At 39.9% G+C, this 20,164-nt stretch overlaps 2 protein-coding genes across 4 annotated transcripts in view; one reads left to right on the top strand and one right to left on the bottom strand.

Moving 5' to 3' along the window:
* Positions 1-8,600, bottom strand: part of frmpd4 (FERM and PDZ domain containing 4) — a 45,039-nt gene extending 36,439 nt beyond the window's left edge. The window contains exons 1-2 of the mRNA XM_071475307.1: positions 8,501-8,600; positions 4,874-5,091 (exon numbers count right to left, since the gene is read on the bottom strand). The gene's annotated coding sequence lies outside the window, so the exon portion shown is untranslated. The remainder of the gene's footprint in view (positions 1-4,873; positions 5,092-8,500) is intronic.
* Positions 1,881-19,802, top strand: LOC139620149 (rho GTPase-activating protein 6-like). Of its 3 annotated transcripts, none has more exons than XM_071475402.1 (13): positions 1,881-2,175; positions 12,201-12,360; positions 12,692-12,760; positions 13,695-13,957; positions 14,120-14,315; positions 14,489-14,544; positions 14,649-14,799; positions 14,913-15,061; positions 16,652-16,828; positions 17,601-17,698; positions 17,934-18,196; positions 18,426-18,512; positions 18,725-19,802. In XM_071475402.1, the coding sequence occupies exons 1-13, from the start codon at positions 2,029-2,031 to the stop codon at positions 19,288-19,290; spliced, it is 2,382 nt and encodes a 793-aa protein (XP_071331503.1). In that variant the 5' UTR covers positions 1,881-2,028; the 3' UTR covers positions 19,291-19,802. The 3 variants fall into 3 exon arrangements, with proteins under 3 accessions (XP_071331503.1, XP_071331493.1, XP_071331510.1); XM_071475392.1 differs by having other exon boundaries at positions 18,423-18,512; XM_071475409.1 differs by lacking the exon at positions 1,881-2,175 and adding an exon at positions 8,877-9,066 and having other exon boundaries at positions 18,423-18,512.
* The last annotated feature ends 362 nt before the right edge of the window (positions 19,803-20,164 follow it).

The raw sequence follows: 20,164 nt of genomic DNA, 5'->3' as shown, positions 1-20,164 counted from the left end.
GGGTGGAGGGAAAGCAGATTGATGTAGTCAACTCTCCAAATTAATCATTAGCTCTACACATCATGCATAACTGATACTTAAGAAACAATGTGGGTGTATTACTACCATCTAGTGGCCAGTTGTCGACTAGTCGATTTTTTCACAAGAGGAGGAGTCAGTCACCCAGCTCATGCCATGCTGACTCATCCACAGCTACACAAAAAATCAGAGAAAGAGATTCTCATTTAATGTCGTTCAAAAATTACCAACAAGTACTCAAGAAGAACCACTCACGTAAATACGTGTACATACAATACAAACATTAGATTTCTTAAAAATATATTTTCAGCCAAAGGCATCATTGTAAATGAACATTTTGGTCATTATAGTCTAAATGCTTTCATCAAGTCTGTTTTGCTTTCAGCCATAAAATCTAATAGCACTAGAGAACTGACTTAATAAATCACTAGGAAAAATGACCTCCCCTCTACATCCTCAAAAACCTGTGTTGTTCCAGTGAGACAGCAATCTTAAAGAGCATTCCTGCCAGCAGGCTGCTCATTGTAGTGCTCATTATATTTCTACAGTGCACTGTACAGTGAAGTGCCTCCTGGAAAGCTGTTTAGCTGAACAAGGGAGCAATCCTCACTTAGAAATATGAATTATGAATCATTATTGTGGCAATAGTGGAAACCAAAAATGGCATCGTCCACTAGAAGTATTAAGGTAAATATCTGAAAACAAACCTAACTCTGTTTTGTGAGGTATTCCAAAAGCCCACTTATAGGACCTGTGTAGGCCAATCATTTATTCTGACATCCTTTACAAGGTTAGTGAATGTAAGCTCCCAAGGCTGCACTTATACCACTGAGAAATGACAGAACGGGAAGTCTGATGAGAATCTCCTAGGACTCTGACTCTAAACCTCGGCACCACCAAATAAGTGAATCAAACGCAAAGCCGCCCTCTTATCACCACTTCCCCTGTCTGTTTGGTGGACTCTGGTATCTGATGAATCCTTATCATGACCATACAGTGCTGGTTCACATGTCATGTTATCACACAGGTCCCTTCCCCAGGGCTCCCACAGGAAGAGTCTTTTCCCAGGGCACTACATGCTAAGTAGCTGCTTTATGGTGAGGAAAAAATGCAGTGTGGTGAAGAGAGGACTCTGAATATGGGCATGGTCTGCCCAGTGTTTCTATCACAATGAGGGTCTCATAATACTCAAGACAGGGTCATTTTCACATTTTTGGCAAGCTTTGTTTAATTTATCCTGGTTTTGAAAGTGCCATCCTTGAAAATCAGCAACTGCCATAAACGACTTATGTTTATTCCACTTAAATCTTAACGTGACTTTGGTTAACACTGAGACAGTTACCCTGAGACTGATCATTTTATATAACCAGATTATAGAAAGCAGCAGCAGCAGCAACTTTGTGATTCTTTCCCACAATATTAATACAGTCACTATGAAAGATTTGATATGATCTTAATATCTAAAACGTAGTGTCATGTAATGTCATGTTTTGAGCTCATAATGATGATTGATTTTAAGTAGCTAACGCACTTTCCTAATAGTAAACTAATTAATAAATATTGCTGTAGGCAGGCTGGAATATTTCATTCATTTAATTTTCCCCAAACTGCATGAGTCATGGCTGAAACTTCAGTTCACTTTGTTTCCAGTACTGGTGTGCACAATAATTCACCTTTTTTCATTTAACTGCAAGACTTTTCCCCTAATGCCTCAGTGTATATTTCTTTGTTTGATTTGGTGTTTAGGGGGAATCAACATACATGTGGGTCTTTTTATTCATCTTAATTAAAACTACGAAAGGAGGAGACACTGAGTCAGAGTCTGAGGGAGGTGGAGGGGGTGATGGGGGAATCTAGGCGCGTATTTCGTAACACTATGCTTGAGGACGCGCAGGGGACCTGCTGCTGCTGCTGCTGTTGAGAAGCGCTGTCTTCCCGTCTGGATTTGCGGCAGAGAGATGAATCTTCATTTACGCTTCTTTATCCGCGACCTGACCAGATAAAAGAGTTATGTCCGCTCAAGGACTGTTAAGCAGTGTCTTCTCGTGCTCTCTAAGCCCCAAAACTATTTCCAAGCGGAGGCTGAGGCAGACGAGGAGCTTGGACACGGCGTTGATGCGACATTATGGTACCGAAGCCGAGGAGACATCGTATAAGGTCAGTGACCTGGCGGCTGCGTGCGGCAGGTGATGCTGCCCCTTTTCACATTCTCATATGTCAGACAGCACCCGCAGACCCCGTGGCCTGTTTCTAAGGATAACTAGGTTGGACTGAACCTGTCGACGTGTTCCTCCAATGTTTTAGATATGTTATAGATTTTAGATCAGGTCGCAGCGATGATGAAGTTTAAGGATTTTGATGATGCGGACTGTGACGAGAGCAAATTGGCAAAAAGAGTTTGAATGAACGCGGGGATGGCACGTAACCTAGAAGCCGACACTGTGATCCACAATGGTTTTCTCGTTCAATTTTGAATTGCTGTTTTTTTTTTTTTTTTTTGTTTGTTTGTTTGTTTTTTGTTTCCTCGTACACTTTACAAGAATTAAAGTTCAGGAGCGAATATGAACTGAGCGCTCAGCTCGTACATCAGGATTTCCAAATTCCGGAAATGGCCGGAATAACCCAAAGGATGATGTAGACAAGGAGCCACAGGACTGTCGATATTTCCCTTAAATCTTTAATAAACACGTTTTGAAACTTGCTTACACATTATATACTTACAATAATTATTTAATTGTATCAAATGGGGGGGAAAAAAACTTAAGGAAATAGTTCTCTCCCACTATTGCAACATTACCACCATCACAAGTGTGTGACTAACAGGGCCCACACATTAACTTTATGTGTGGACCTTTGATGTATCAGTTTTTGTTGCTGCGTCACTGGGCATCAATTGTGACTGAACTCATTCCTTGTCCTGAAATGATGTCAGCAGCCGCCTTTGCTTGTGCTAACATGCTGATGTCTGTTGAAAGAGGCTTGACTGGAAAACCTTGTAGCATTTGGTAAGTGTTTCTCACATGAAGAGCTTATTTTCTGACATCATAAAACAAGCCTTAAGGTGGAGTTCTGGGAAAAGTGTGGAGGTGGTCGTGATGGTTGTTGATTCAATAACTTCTCCTGCAGTATCAAGTTTGCAACTTGACAATATGGACAGTATGTACATGGCAAAGTTATCAAATGTGTGCATTGTGCATCTGTGCATAGCCCTTTACAAGAACTACTTACTCCTAAGTAACTGCGTATAAGCCTGAAAACTCCAATCTTGAGATTTTTGAGGTTTTTACTTTTATTTTGTCATTTAAAAATGAAAAAAATCTTAACTTGAAATTAACATCAACAACTATTTCCCCTCATTGTCCATATTTATTCATATATCAATTCATTACTATCCCCAAAGATTAATGTATTACCACAACACATAAAGCAGTTGTAGCATTAGTCTGCGTAAAAGCACTGGCATTCCTGTTATATTAGCCAAACAAATCACCTGTGTTATTACTGCATGTTAGGGCCTGTATACATGAAAATGATTACTGTGTCCATGGTGTTCATCTTCATGGTAAGGTACCTTACTATATCATTTAATGAGCAGAAGAGAAGGGGAAAGTGTTTTAACTCAGACTAAATTACAATAGCTATTTGCTTGTCTTTTTGTCAGAGATAAAGCCATTTTAGATTTATAACCTTTAGCAATGTCACATGTTCATAATTTGAGCCAATCTGTACTGCTGCACTTAAGATGGTCCTCATGGTAACACTGTTTGTTTAGTATAATGGAAATGTATTACAGATGTGACATTACAATAGGCTTGTAATGAATACCAGGTATCTGGTCTCTCTTTCGGTCATCAGCAAGAACACACATCCTACAGCCAGAGCACTTAGAAATGTAATCACAGTAAATCTGAATGAAGCTGATTAATAATGGAGACAGCTCTGTGTCACAGAGGATATTTAATGTGATTTATAACTATGGAGAGTGCTTACGTGCCGCCTACACTATTATGCTCAGAGAGCTCCACTACAGCCTAGTTTTTGCCAAGCATTGTAAATCTGAAAAAGATTTAACTCCACTGTAGATAATAACCTCAGATATATTGCAAAAATGTGGTTGTTATAGATGTTGTCATTACTAGCTGATGGTTTTTTACCACCACTAAGACCTTTCCAGGGTATTTGTAGACAGTATAGCCGCACAGCACTACTACTTGGTTTTAGAGCTGCAACATGTCACTGAGAAAAACTATAGCCACTCTAGCCAGTTGAGCTGAAGTCTTAGGTGGGAGATCTTTCCTGAAGACTCACATGACCACACTGCCGGCGTACAATGACAGTAAGTGAATGCCTTATTCTATGCAAACCTCACTCCAAGTCAGTAATGAAACTCACATTTTCTGGGTGTGCAAATATCCAACCAGTAGTTCATTCAGAGACAGTCGCATTTAAAATCCAGTCAGAGTAACATCGGTGAGGTCAGGTTTACAGTATTTCCCCCTTTGCACAAAAACTGCTGCACCTAATACAACCAATAATAGCCCCAGCTACACAAGACTCTCCTTTCATGAGATGCACAATATGTCTTGTAACTTGCTAACGGTGAGTTAATAATGAGTAGAATCAGTTACAATATATCATTGCAATGTGTTTAGTCATGCTAAGGGTATGTCTATCATATATATGAGTCATATAATCAGGAAGTGGCAACTTCACTGTAGCATGATCCTGGCATGAAAACACACCCTTTCCTTTGTTTGAAAAGGAGTGTCAGAGTGGTATTTTTGATCTATGTTATAAGTGACCTTGTGTTTTCCATAGGCTGAATGTCACTGTGCTGTATTAGACGTGTACTCACCCAGGGTCTCGGTAGTCTGAGCTGAGATGAAAAGCAGAGACATCTGGTTTACATGAAGAAAGCCTCAACTCTTATTTCTCACAGTACAGCAGCATGACCTGATCCTTGGCTACAGTCCCTCAGGCACATATTTCTTCCCACTGGAGACTGTCCGTTTGTATGGCATGGAACTGAACCTGCCGGCTTGCAAATGCAGCACCACAGCATCCAGTTTGTGTCTGATAAGAGTAAAAATACACAGTGAGTTAGATATAAACACAGGTGTAAAATTATTGTTTCACACTGAACCATTCAAATCTTACGTTCAAGTACCATTGTGTGATTGCATAATTGACATATATGATGTGCTTAGTGTAAGACAAAGGGTAGTCTCAGCCTCAATAGTTGGATACTTACACTGAATAACCAAACTGAGTTCTCAGTCTCTCTGTGAAAATACAGGATGTGTCTCCAGTAAGAAACCGATGGCATGATATGGTTTACAATTATTTCAGGTTTTCAAAGTGCCAAATAAGCTGAAGGAAGAAAGGTACATGAAAAGTTAGGGTTTAATCATTATATAGGTAAAGTGTCTGTCTATACTGTTCCCCAGTTCTTCTCTATATGTATCACACTCAACAGTGCAGCAATATCTTTCATCTGCATGGATCTCCTGTGTACATCTTCCTGGCATTTTGTGCTGTAGTAATGGTCTTGAAGTATTTTTCATGCCCTTGAATATCATGACAGTCAGAGACTGTTTAATATGACTGTGGTGGGTCATTACGTGCCTAGCATTGGTTCATGTTTTAGATTCATTTAAACTGATTTTGCCTTTCATTTTGGGCTGTTATTGGACTAGCCTCTGGATATGAAGGGCTTGGTGAGATATTGGAAAATATTGCCCTTGGTTAAATTCTGTATGTAAAATCCCAACTTTTAACTGTCATTCAGTGTCTTTTTCTTTTTCTGCACTCTGCTTTAATAGTGTCCATATTCATTTTTGCCTCTGGGAGACGATGCCTTTGAAAGAACCCCAGGAAGTGTGTAATGTATTCTGCATTAATTTGATATAATGCAAAACACTTTAGAGAAATACTTTTGTATGTCACTTTAAACAGCCCTAGATATGCAAAAATAGAATACTTTATATCTACAATTGCTCAAGTTTCTCTTAGGATGCTAGTAAAGTGCAGGAACTTATAAAGCCTTTAGAGGGAGTCTTTCATCATTCTGATGTAGTGACTGAATAAGGATGTAAATCACTGGGACAGAGATTAAGGGTTGATGGTAAGGAGTATCCAAACATGTGTGCACAGATCTCATATCAAGCAAAATGCTTGGAGTTTTATAAAATGTACAAGTCTATCCTGTTACTTACTTTTAGGACTGCAGTTTTGTTGTGTCACATGTAGCGTGTTGCCTCAGTATTAATTTTAGTTGTGTGTTAATGTAGCACTGATTTTTGCACACATATTTCAAATACCATTTTAATTATTTGTCATTGTCTTTTTCTCAGGCTAGAGGAGGCTAAATTTCTGGTGCTGTGGCGGATGGAATGATTGTGGTTTGAGTCTGACAGCTTTTCTCTGGGCATTGTTTGTTGATCCTTTGTTTATTCCAAATCATTAATGAAAAGTAGCTCAATTAACATTGTAATTTAACATGCTAGTAATGAAAGTGGCAAGCTTAATCCTGACATAGAAATATCCGCAATATTAAATTCTAAACTGAAAAACCATGATGTGTCATAAAACACATCCAAGTGTCCACTCTTTGAATATATTGGCTGAATGATGAACAATGCAGAGAGAGAAAAGTCCTGAGAGTGCTGTTCCTTGTAGTGTTTTGATGGAAAGTCTTTTGCATTCCTCTGAGCTCCATGGAGGAGAGATGGCCTGAAGGAGAAAGTGCTTGCAGGAAACTGAAAACTGTTCTCTGTTACAAAGCCACTTAAATCTTACTAAAGGAAATTAACTTGGTTAAATGTAGCAGGAAATACATTTCAATTAAAATACAGCTTCTTTACCAAAAATGTTAGATTTGGAGACAAATCTAGTAGTGCTCCATCTTTTACTATCCTATTCCAAATAATAATAAAGCCGGAAAAGCAAAAAAGCAGCAACAACACTAACAGCAGGCACCAAACCTTTCCACTGAGACCCCTCCTAGTCAGCTTATAAATGCTATTGGGGAAATCTGTCAAAGGAATAAGCAACTTCACTACTTGCTTTACTGTTTTCAAGTATTACTGAAGATACTGTGCAGTGCTCTCAAAGTGAATGAGGATTTCTCCACCCAGCATCATTCAAAACATTCAAAATGGTTAGTGTGTGTCTGACATGCTGCTTCCTGTTTATCATCACCCTGTCTAGCACTAACAACCTCATTCCAGCAGGAAGCAAAAGCCACACAAAGCTTCTCCAGGATACCTCAGACATAATCTATAACAGTTTTGCTCAAATAATTCTCTACAACTGAAGATACAACACCTTTAATAGAGGTTGCTTTCTGCTACTGGTGCCGTAAACATCCAAAATACAACCTGCTCCTTGCGCAGGGATGACCAGGGGCTGTCACTATAGCGCTGGTCCTCTTGTGTAAGCACACCTCAATCAGTCTGCTGCCATGTCAGTTTGACTACCATGGTCCACCTACACGAGTGTTTTCACTTAATTTGTGGGACCTCTTCCTCAGCACTGTATTCAGCTACAGACAGAGCCTTCTCTCCATACTCTGTGTTCATACTATCTGTATTTGTGCACATTTTCTGAAAACTTACAGATACAGATGAAAGCGGTACCACCGTAAATCATAGGGGCCTGGGGTGGCCAATTGCTCAAGCAAAACATTAAAGACTATTAAAGACTCGCAATATATTGGTATTGACAATAAAAAATGAAATATTGATAGGCTATGATGTTACTAATATACATGATAGTATCATGATGGCAGATGGCCTTGTCTATCTTTTGTTTATCAGTTCGCTTGATTGCCTGTTAACCGGAACTTAAACATATCTTCAAGTATCAGTTCTTCACTGACTTTTCTTGTTACTTACTCACTGACATACAGTATCTGCAGCTGATATATCTGCAATCGTTGCTATCAATCAATGTCGCCATCAACCAATGTTGCTATCAACCAATGCCTGCTGAATATAATTTGGCATTGGCTCTTACACTTTCAGCTGTTTTAAACCAGCTCTGCTGCCAAGACTGCTGAAAACCTAAATACTCTCTAACAGACACATAAAGACTCGTAGTACATCCATAAACAGTTATCTGAGTAAATAAATGAGTTACAGCAGTCAACAGTCTGAATTTAAGAGGTTTGACACATGACTAGCTATAATGATGTCCCACAGAATCCACACAAACACACACAAATAAAAAAATGAATCCTCCAAATCCTCACTCACCTCTCTCTCTCTCTCTCTCTCTCTCTCTCTATACATATATATATATATATATATATATATATATATATATATATATATATATATATATATATATATATATATATATATATAACTGATAAATAGCAGCTTAAATCTGTTCACTTTTGGCTTATTGGTCTATTTCGGATAGATTCCATAACTGTGGTGCTTAATTCACGGGTTTTCTTGTTTGTTTTTCTTTTACTTACTATAGTGCTGGTGAAGTTCACCTTTTTGCCTTGTTCTCCTAGCGACGGTGGCTGCTGAGGCTCATGGGTGTTGTAGTATTTACAGTGATCATCCGCTCTTCCACCTGACCAATACATTTTTTTTTTTTTTTTTTTTTTCTGTAAACTGGGTTGAGCAAAACTTAGGGGACTTATTTTTCTACCACCTTACTGTCCTGCATCTATCAAGAAATGGAGATTTGCGTTACTAACGCTACCTGTGTGCTCACAGGTGAGGGCCGGGGGGCAGCTCCTCTCTCCCTCCTCGGATGGGCTCCTCTAATTCCTCTCGTTAACTTTTGCCCTGGCAGAGAGCCCTGGCCCCTCCTGTCACACCCTCCCCATCAGCGGCACTGTTATTCGCGATGATAGCGTCTCACCGTGATGCAGAGTTAAATCTGTCCCTGAACCGGCTGCACTTTGTCGCAGTTGTCGCGGTGAGGCACCTGGGCTGTTTTTATCTGGGGCATTGAGGGGCAACTTCTTGTCCGTGGCGACAGGTCTTTGTAATGGGGGATCGCCTTCTCCAGCGGAGCAACACCCCTGTTGTGAGTACCTGGTGTTTTCGGGAGGAAATGATTAGTGACAGAGTGATTAAGTTGGCCAGACAGAATATCCTAAGACGTGTGTGCAGGAATCAAAAGTTTAACCTCATACATTAGTGTGTTGTGGTACAATAAACAATGTATTTATTTCTTTAGTTATTTATTCTTTACTGTGCCTTGTAATATTATTGAATCAGTCGTGAGGCTACTACTACATTGTCCCAAGCTACTCTGTTTGCATTTTTTAAAATTCTGTATTAATAATAGAGATTTTTTTTTTATATATATATATTGTTAGAGATTACCTTGAAAGCAGTGGGAAAATTAGTATGTTAGATGTGTGCCCCCGCTTGTCAGTCTGGAGTGTACTCTGTAGAGGCCATTTATTTATTTAAACAACAGGATGTGAGTAATTGAATGACTTTGTGCTGGTGTTGATATTTTCCAAGTTTTAAAGGACATTCCAGAGTCACTTTGTTTTCGTCAACACTTTTACACATATACTGTTCTTGCAGAAAAAAAGAACCACAGTAAGTGTACGGTCTGTTTTTAAAATGAACTGAAGTAAATTTTATGTAGAAAGCTTAACAAACAAATAATGTCAACATAGTGTGAGGGCTCTTGTGGAAAACTCTCTTCCCATAATGCCCCATTGAATGGCTTCCTGAGCACTGAGGAATATTCATCACCTCACTGGATCTAGTTCAAATGTGGTTGATTACTGCAATCTGAGCTTTCAATCTTGCTATATTGTATGAGCTACCTTGCACATTTCCTCTCATTGTATACCAGGGAGCGCGAACAAAAGCTTTCTGCTTTAACAAGGCATTGAATTAAAATTAGTTTCTGGTGCACAGCTGAGGAAAGTGCACCTTTGAGTATTCACTGCAACGGGAGAGCTATTATAATTATTATTTTTGCTGTATTTCAAGGAATGCTTGCTCTCTGCTGGCTTTGTTGTAATAGTATATGAATGAATGAATAAAAACAAAAATCACTAAACTGATCATTAATACTGTTAACAAAATGGACAAAGTAGCTTTTTTTCATCAGCATCTAGTTCATATGTCAAAAGACAACAAAAACAAGTTTAATTTTAGGCACTGTTAGGTTTCTTTCTGTAGAGTCAGATGACTCATGTTGTTCTCGAGAGGCAGCCAGGACAAATGTATTTTCATTTTAAGATTGTAAAGAATTGGCCTTGTCGCTGATCGCTGCTCAGTGAGATGAGAAACGGTAACTTCATTCAGCTTTGACGTCACCTGTTTCTGTAGCAAATGGGTTGATTGATTTGTGTATTTTTTTTTTTATTGATTTATCCATCTCCTAACAACTAGAAGCTAGAAGAAGAAATGGTGGATAAGTGAGTTGCAATAATGTAAAAAAGTGATTGTATACACTCAAGCCTGTTATAATGATGGAATAGCTAGAGGGGCATTTTGCATTAAAATGCTGTTCACACTACTTGGAATTCAATGAACAAAGTAATAAGCTTTGGTTTGAGAATGTCACTTTGCTGACAGAGAAAAACTGTGGGAACCCAGTTCACCATTATATCAGATAGGAAGAACGTTTCCACTCCCATATAGTCACAACAGAGGAATGTCTGACCAAAATGGGGAGATAACAGAAAACATTACTCACTCTTTGCGTTTAACATTGTTTGCGATACAAAAAGTGACAATCAAGCACTGTTTCTGTATCTGTATCTGAGTACGCTGGTTGAACACCTCACAGTAATGTAGGTAGCTCACATACAACAGATCAAATTTATTGAGTAACAGATAACTGACCAGTACCTGGAGTACTATTAAAAATTGAACAACTCTGAAAGGCTGCCATCGTGTGTCTAAACCCATTCTGACAACTCATTGGTCACTTGCTGCTGGTCTTTCCCTTATGTGACAGTAAATTGATTGTCCTCTGCTTGTGGTCTGTTGGTCAGACAAGATAATCAGTTTCATAATGTCATCTTAGCATTTTCACTATTTTCTGACATTTTCTATGCTGAATGATTAGCCCATTAATATGCAGCTGAATGACTTTCCAAAGGTGGTCGGAGATTTTTGGGCCTGACTGTATGTTTGTCACCACGGTCTCTGTACGTATTTATGCTGTACTATATGTGCACCAGAAAAAAGTGTGCTACTGTAGCACAGTCCTAATTCTGATTTAATGAGAGTGAGCCACTTTAGTGTAAGCCTTATCCTGATAATGAGTTACTAAGCCTCTTTGGAACATGGCTCATATGATTGGCCTGACTGTACTGGATCAAAGCACTGTAATCTCCAGCATGGAGATGCTCAAAGGTTGAGGATTTCAGATCAGATTATTTGCACCATCATTAGTACAGTACTAAACCCACAGAATGGCTCATCTGTTTGCCAATGAAGTATTATTTATGATCAGTGGAGTATGCACCCCAATTATTATTATGTCTATATTTAAACTCCAAAAATCATTTACAATGCAGGTACAAAATAATAAATATACAAGTTCAAGAACATCAATTAAAACAAACATAAATACAATTACTAAATAATGTAGCAACAATGTCAGTTAAAACATGTACAAACATAAGTTGAAAGATTAGAAATCACAAATTTAAAATTACCAAGAGGCACCAATAAATTCATTTCTAAAGTTTTCTAGATGTAACCAATTATATGCAGCATCATGCACCTCTACACAATCAGTACTCTTCTTGCTTTCTCTGATAAGACAACTGGTCTCATTCAGCTTTTGGTTTTGAAAAGTTCTTAGAAACACTCCCTTACTGGGACACAGGAGTTCTGCCAGGCAGTATTCCTAATGTCAACACCTCACAGTTCAAACGTATCTGAAAAACACAGAGGTTACATGTTCGACCGCAGAAAAAGTACAGTACAAATAACACATGCTAACATAGAAAATGTATAATATTCAGACATCTCTGAAAATAAACTGTCAGTTTGTGTCATGGGAAACAGCAGATGAGTAATGTATTCACTGTCAACTGACAAGTGAATCAGAGATATCTGTCAGTTCATGCATGCTGGTGGTCTGCAGAGATCGTAGCTGGTCATTAACTTCAAATGTGACAGCAATGATAGATGTATCTGATGTATGTGTGTGTGTGTGTGTGTGTGTGTCCTCAGGGTGACTTCACCTGGAACAGCGTGTCAGGACACAGCATTGGCTTGAAGCCCGTCCCCTTGCAAAGCCTCTCAGAGCTGGAGAGGGTTCGTCTCCAGGATGTGGCCTTCAGGCGACTGCTTCGGGATCACGACCTGGGCTGCCACATCACCATCCCTAAATGTATTAAAATCCACACATACACAGTGGGCAAAAGTCTTTTGGACCCCACTATATGTACACTTAAATCCCTTTCTTATCACGCTATTTATCTCCAAGGGGAAATAAATCTCGTCACAGCGTGTTTTTCAGCATACTCCTGTATAGGGGTTATGAATTAAGATTCATGCCACATTTTTGTCTTTCCGCACAGTTTGCCTATGTTTGTTAATGCTGCTGAATCGTGTAACAGTTAAAGAAATGAGCCTGACAAGAGCAGATGGAACAAGCAAGAGCAGGAGTACATGAAGTTAGTAAGTTTTTATTTAACTGTGTCACCTCTGCCTCTTTTCAGGTCACAAGCACAAGAAGTCACTTAGAAAGAAGTTCGATTCATTATCGAAAGAGAAGAGTAAAGATAAAGGTAATGTGGGTTTACATATACTCTTAATTGGAGCGTTATACACTATGTTAAATTGGAGGGTAGTATTACTCTGATTTGCCTTTTTTCAGTGCCGTATTACAGCATGATATGATAGCAGTATAAAGGGAATTTCAGTGCACACCCTTACAAATTGTCTTTAGATAAGAGTTTCTAACCAAACTAGTGAAGATAAACACAGCTCTCTTGTGGGTCTGCGGAAGAGCCACTGAGTGCTGTCAGACTTTGATTCCCCCCCGTAGTTTCCAGCCTAGTCAGCCTATGACACTTGAAAAGATACTCTGTGATTCTTTTGGCTGAGGCTGTATAGACTCACTGAAGCAGCCATCCTCAGCTGTTAATACCCACGGAGCGCTGAGTGATCAGAATCTACAGTACGGTAAAGAAGTCTCAGAGGGAGCCGTGCTCTTCAACCACCACGCTGCCACGCCCGCTGCAGCTGCCTGGCAGGAAAGTGATGTTCTCTGTCAGACAGGCAGTCGAGGGAAATAACGAAAACAATCTTAAGTGGTGGCTCATTCATTACAGCCTGTCCTCCGGCGTGGCCAGCCCCCTCTTTCCTTCTTTTCTGCTTTTGTTTACAAAGGCGTTTCAGAAAGTATGTGCCGCCTGGCTCTGAATATTGAGTGTGCACTGCTCTTGGTGTTTCACCCTGTCATATTTATTTTGAGGAGCTTTTATTTAAAAGTCAAGTTTGAATATAGAGAATAAAGAATGGAGACAGTTTTGAACAGATAGTACTAGATCCAAACAGTAAAATATGTACAGTATATTGTATATGTATAACATATAACACAATGCAGTAATATGCTGACAGGACTGATACATCTGAAGAGTAATTTAACATTTCCCATTTGACTTGGTGCCAACAAGATGAACTTTTAGTCTTCCTGTCTCACCCTTCCCCCTCACACAGAGACTATGCCCCAGGCGTTTGGCATACCGCTGTCACAGGTCATTTCCAACGACCGCACACACAAGCAGCGGCACGATCCCCCGCGGGAGGAACACAGTGACCCCACTGAACTGATGTTATCCTTCCTTCACCTCGCGTCCAGCCTCAAAAGGCCTAACAAAGAGCTCTCCAGCAGCACCTCGTCTCTTAGCTCCACGTCTGAGACCCCTAATGAGTCGCCTCTCCCGAGCACACCGGACGCAGCCCCTCGGACTCGCAGGAGGGTAGGCTTGTCTGTCAATAACCACTGACTCTGTCTGATTACATTTACACACTAGATTTCTCTGGGAATTTGTAACCTTTTTGGATAATCACTCATCGGGCTGTACCACATTTTATCACTCAACAGTCTGTGTATATATGGTTGTCACCCATCTGCTTGACAGGGTGGAGTGTCTGTGGATTGCATCACTGACCTTGACGATAACCAGTCTCGGCTCTTGGAGGCCCTCCAGCTGTCGCTGCCAGAAGAGGCAGCTGGCAACAGGAAGAAGCGCCATGACAAAAAGCTCAGCCTTAACCCTATTTACAGACTGGTGCCCAGGGCTGTGGATCTCTGCTGCCAGCACCTGGAAAAATATGGTACATATGATCAAAGTTCAAAATGAACACTCACTCACACACTAACAATGGTGCTAACAGTGCAGGATAGAAATGTACAGCATATCTCTGTGGAAAGTAACAATTTAGCAACAAATGCAGTTTGGTCTTAGCCACACTATTGGCACTAAGAGAGCGTCTTTGTCTTTGCTTAGGCCTGCAGACGGTTGGAATTTTCCGTGTTGGGAGTTCCAAGAAGCGAGTACGACAGGTAAGAGTTCAGCTGCTTAGCTTTAAAACACCTCTGCACATAATGAATAAATTGCATCAACCGTGAGCAACATATTTGCTGCATGAACTGAATGTGTCATCCAGCTTCGCGAGGAGTTCGACCAGGGATGGGAGGTACACTTGGATGAGGAGCACAGTGTCCATGATGTGGCTGCATTGCTGAAAGAATTCCTCAGAGACATGCCTGATCCACTGCTCACAAGAGAACTCTACACAGCCTTCATCAACACAATATGTGAGGAGAAAACACATACTCTATACACTCACATGCACACAAAAACAACTCCATTCGCTTGCTGTCTGATTCATTTGAAACTGATGTCAACTTTTTGCATTGTTTTTCTGCAGTGCTGGATGATTCAGACCAAGACAGCGCCATCCAGCTCCTGATATTTTTGCTTCCTCCCTGTAACAGCGACACGCTGCAGCGTCTCCTCTGCTTGTTGTTCATTGTGGCTGCACATGCTGAAGACAGCCTGGACAATGAGGGACAGGAGGTAAAGAAACTGCATGTGCCCCTGCTCTTATGGGAGTGTAAAGACTGGTGCAAGCAGCACCTCCTTTTTTGTGGTCTGTAACAAGATGAGTTACAGACTCATTTTATACACACATGAGGCAGCTCAAGACATTGTGTCAACATTTTGGTCCTAATTGGGTCTTTGATCTTGTAATGGGATGAAACATCTGAGGACTGTAGATAGCCAGTCAGACGTTCTGATTCCACTAACAAGCTCAAACAATATGTTTAGGAAATGGGCAGCTATCACAGAATAAAGCTGACATTTTACAAGTTTAATGTGATTTTGATGAATTCCTACGGCAAACAAGAGGCAGTAAGACAGATGTTTGCTACATCTGCAGCTTCTAAATTTAAGTCCTTTGCCCAGCGCAGCACCATTACACATGATGATCCATTGTTGGTGTTTTGATTAAATGATGCACAACCAACATCAAACTGGTTCGCAGTAAGCACACAAACATTGTGCCTCAGTCATCATACTGTTCAGTCATAATTCGGTATTTCCCACCCCCCACCCCACAGGTTACATGTTGTAAACAGGAATTGTAGGGTATTTGTCACATTGTGGAGATACATTCTGTGAACACAGTTTATCTCAGCAGTAACATATTTGCATCTTCTCACTCTGCACTGACCAGATAATGATGTTTTTCTATTCCATAAAGCCTGCAATGCACCACATTGTTTGAAATAACTGGTTTTAAGATTTGAGATAAAAAATGTCAGAATATAATGATTAGTCATCATAATCACCATTTCCACATTTCTATATTCCATTTACTAATATTTTCACGCAAAGCAAGATGCATTTCAGCATATTTGTTTAAAAGGTGAACTCATTGTCCTTCTGCACATAATTTTGCACTTTGCACTTGTCATCATGATTCTGCTGTTAAACTTAGTCTCTTTATGTTAATCCTAGTTTTTGACTACTAATCGTCACAATGGAGATTAATGGTTTCCCACACATATTACCGGTTTATTCTTGGCCACGGAAATAAAAGAAAGGTCTGCTCGGTCTCTTTGAACAAAAGAAGGCAATGCCAGCTTCATTGATGGTGGCAGGCGTGTGTTCGGTGCACATTCCCAACATGTCCTGGGTGCCATGGAGAGTCTGCCTACAGCAAAAGATGCAGACTTTTAATAAGACAATTACATGCGTGTAAGAGTTTTCATTCTTTTGTGCCAGCACATGGGCAGATGAAAATAACATCGACTGTAATTTAGTCCCATTATTGCTTTCCATGTAAATCATTTTAGTGTCAAGAACATTTCTTGTAACAGTGGGGATCACATTTGGGTAATTACAGATAAACGGGTTGTCATCTTATTAACAAATCTGCTGAAAAAAAGATTGGTTTTATTCTAACCTGAAGAATTTTTGCTAAGAATGAAAGAGAATTTAATAAAAGAAATCTCACTTTTTTTTCTACAAGCTTGCTCAGATGCTTACAGCACATGACTCTAACTGAAGAGCTGTCATCCAACTAATCAAAACATGCAGCGAAGGTGTCTGTGTATGTTCGGACTGTCCAGATAAATAACCTCTGTCTTCTGTTTTGTGTAGATAACAGGAAACAAGATGACGTCTCTCAATTTAGCCACCATCTTTGGACCCAATCTCTTACACAAGCAAAAAAAAGACAAAGAGTTTGCGGTGCAGAGTTTTGCCCGTGCAGAGGAGAGCACAGCCATCATCAGCGTGGTCCAAAGGATGATCGACACATACGATACACTATTTATGGTAAGCCGTGCTTACTGCAAACCAAAAAGGCATGTAAACAGTTAAAGCCCAGCGAGGGTTTAATCAAACAATCTTGGTCCAGTCTCTTTTTGTCAAAAAAAAAGAGTTGTTTTTTTTAATAAGGAATTCTTTAGCTTAATAGAGTGGAGCCTCCTAATGAAATGTAAACATTAGCTTTAAAGGTTTTGAGAAGGACCAAGCATCTGCAGTCACTTATAAAACAAAGCAGTATCACAGGAAAACAATTTGAAAAAGCAATTTAATTTCCACTGCTGAACCTTATAAAATTAAGTTGTTTTTTTTTTTTGTTTTTTTTTGTGAATACTCTTTTTATTGCATGACAAGCCTCACTAGAGAGGTTAACAAGTATCGTCCCAGCCTCTGTTCTGTTTATAGACAATGATTAGGAGCAAGGGCATCTACATTATCTTTTCTGCCTTTTGCCAGAAGCTTATCTGTTAAGGAAGTCAGAAGCCAGTAAAAGCCCATCAGACATTTTCTCTGCGTCATTAATTCTGTTTTTCTAAACTGCTGTAAATTTTTTTTCTCCTCGTAGCTCACAAACATCATGCTATCACTGTTGCAGTAACTATTGTATTATACATGATACTGTAAACACTGGGAACATCAAACTGTAATTCATCAAGCTGCTCTGGGACAATAATTCACTACTATGGGGAAATGATTAATTGATTAAGCTGAAAAAGAATACAGTTTTTATTGTCGTCATCCTTTATTATGAACTTCAGTAATACGGTTCTGCTTCTCTCAGGTTCCCGCTGACCTGCAGAACCAGGTGCTGATGAGTTTACTAGAAACTGATCCTGATGTTGTAGATTACTTGCTCCGGAGGAAGGCCTCTCAGAACTCGTGAGTTTCCGCCTTTTGTCTCATTGTGTGTGTTCGGGGTGTGTGTCTGTGTGTGTGTGCGTGCTGTCCTCCTGTCTCAGCTTCTAAATGGAGCTTGCACATTATAAGTCATAATTACCCCCCCCCCCCCCCCCCCCCCCGTAAGATAGTGTGCTTTTAACCAGCCATCTGCCTGGAGCTTACATCATCAGCAGTAGGTTATGTAATATTTATTGTGTTGTCTGTGTTTGTGCAGAGATCCAGGCCTTCTTAGAGGAGACGAGTCCTTCTCTCTGACTGAGCGATGCTTGTCCAGTGATTCCATCAAAGAATCTAGTGGAGAGTTGTCTCCCTATGACAACAACTCGCCGGTCCTGTCAGATGGACCGCTGTGGAAATACCCCGAGGACAGCAGTTCACTCCCAAACAGAGTCCCCAGGCTTTCTGGGCAGTACAAACACAGTTGCTATTCAAAAGATGGATCTGGCAGCACCTCTCCTACACTTTCTACCAACAAAGGTGAACTAAATTCAAAGCAGCCTATAGCACTGAAAAGCATAACATAAAAGATTAGTTTGACATTTTGGGAAATCCTCCTATTCACCTTTTTATGCACTTTTAAAATATTGAACTATTTCTCGAATCTGTGTCCATAATGGTCTTAACAATAAAATAAAAAAAACAAAAAAACATTTGATCCTTTAAACTACAACAAGTAATCCCTTTATTTTTTTGTTTCTGTTAGCAGCCTCAACAATCTGTGACAGTGACCATTTCTGGCATGACACCTGGCATGAACTGTTAAACAAAGACTTCACTTGCCATCACATCACTGGTAACAGAATCCTCTTTACATAATGGCGCCGCAGATGGCTGCCTCGGTGTTTTGGTGCGCTCTGCACCAATCACCAGAAAAAATTCCTTGTACGTGAAAACATACTTGGCAATAAACCTGATTCTGATTCTGATTCTGATTCTGACATGTTGTTGCAGATGGTCTCTGAGATACGTGATGAATGCTGGATGCTAATGAATGGTTTCTCCCAGGTTCCCTTGGAGACATGTCGGAATGTGAGTCGTATGGATCATCAGAGGGGCTGAGCAGTCACCAAGGTAACCACAAGTTGCCCATCACACCAACACAAAGCTCATTGGGTGTGCGGGAATGCAGGCCACACCTCCCGGTGACTCGGAGCAGTAGTGGTCCTCATGAGCAGAGAGGACAGAGACAATCAAAATCATCATTACATCAAGGATTGAGCAGCCAATCAGGAGCCATTAGCTCCGACAACTTGGTAGCAAGGACAGAACACCCTGCGTATCCATTTTTTAAGGGCAGGATGGATTGTTTGTCTCCCCTTCACTACTCTGGACCTCTGAGAGAGACCCATATTTCTCACTCCACACCCTCCCTCTTCATGTATCAGCCTGACCCTCAAACTCCACAACAGACCCACAAGGGCTGTGCTCCCCAGACTGTAGATTTGGCTGACACCTCTGGATGTGGACAAGAAAAGGGCCCTGATACACCGGACTGGCAGCCTGAGAGGTGGCATATATGGCAAATACTGTCAAAAGAAAATGCAGAGGCCCTGCCGGAAACCTTGGTGTGATGCACCCTTTGACTCTGACTGAGTTGCTGGACTACTGTTTGAATTTCCCCAAGGGATCAATAAAGTATCTATCTATCTATCAATCTATCTATCTAGATAACATTTAGAGATTGGGGGGGGGGGGGTCTTCTGTCACATCATCAGATAATGAAACTCTCCTGTTTATCTGTAATTGCAGTTCCACTTAATGTTTCTCTTTGACAGACTGACAGAGCTTTGCACCAACCTTTTCGTAGATGTGTTGTGATTGTTATTTTGTTGTGTTTAACTGTACATATTAATTTTGCTAACATGTATAATGATATAAAAAATGTCTTTGTGTAATTTTGTATGATTGTGTCGTTTATTTGAATGTGTTGTTGTCATAGCGAGTGTTTGCAACACAACCATCAAAAACTTGTTATAGACTTGAGACTGTCATAATTAGACTTGAATGTCATTAATGCTTAATTTGAAGTCATGAATGTTTTCTTAATGCTGAATGTAAAAATAAAATCCTGTTTGTGTTGTAATGTTGCTTTAAATTCGTAGTTCCTTTATGTGCTGAAGCTACTTTACTATTAAGTTTTGCTTTAGGCTCCAAGTGTAATTGTCAATATCCCAAGACCTCTGACAAAATCTAATCAGTTCATCTCAAGGATGAACTGATTAGATTTTGTTGGTCAGAGGTCAAGGTCACTGTGAAATCACAAAATATGTTTTTGGGCATTCTTCAAGAATTTATACACTAATTATGATAAAACTTAATACCTTTCAATAAAGTCAGTTTCATTCAAAATATTTCATTGTTTTTGTGGTTTTGTCAAGCCTTACTGAATCTGACATTGCTATAGCAAAACATATATATGCCTATCTAAGTTGTTACAAAGAAATA

Source organism: Trachinotus anak, unplaced genomic scaffold (assembly GCF_046630095.1).
Source record: "Trachinotus anak isolate AG129_WGS33_773 ecotype Australia unplaced genomic scaffold, CSIRO_AGI_Tana_v1 ptg000001l, whole genome shotgun sequence".
Lineage (NCBI taxonomy): Eukaryota > Metazoa > Chordata > Actinopteri > Carangiformes > Carangidae > Trachinotus > Trachinotus anak.
The sequence above is the reverse complement of the archived record's forward strand: the minus strand, read 5'-3'. Positions and strand labels throughout refer to the sequence as shown.

Bases quoted from the DNA above. Each gene is read 5' to 3' on its own strand.
- LOC139620149 (XM_071475392.1), top strand. From the start codon at position 2,029: ATGTCCGCTCAAGGACTGTTAAGCAGTGTCTTCTCGTGCTCTCTAAGC. The intron at 14,316-14,488 runs GTACATATGATC...GTCTTTGCTTAG, and splicing joins CCAGCACCTGGAAAAATATG to GCCTGCAGACGGTTGGAATT. The intron at 17,699-17,933 runs GTGAGTTTCCGC...GTGTTTGTGCAG, and splicing joins AGGAAGGCCTCTCAGAACTC to AGATCCAGGCCTTCTTAGAG.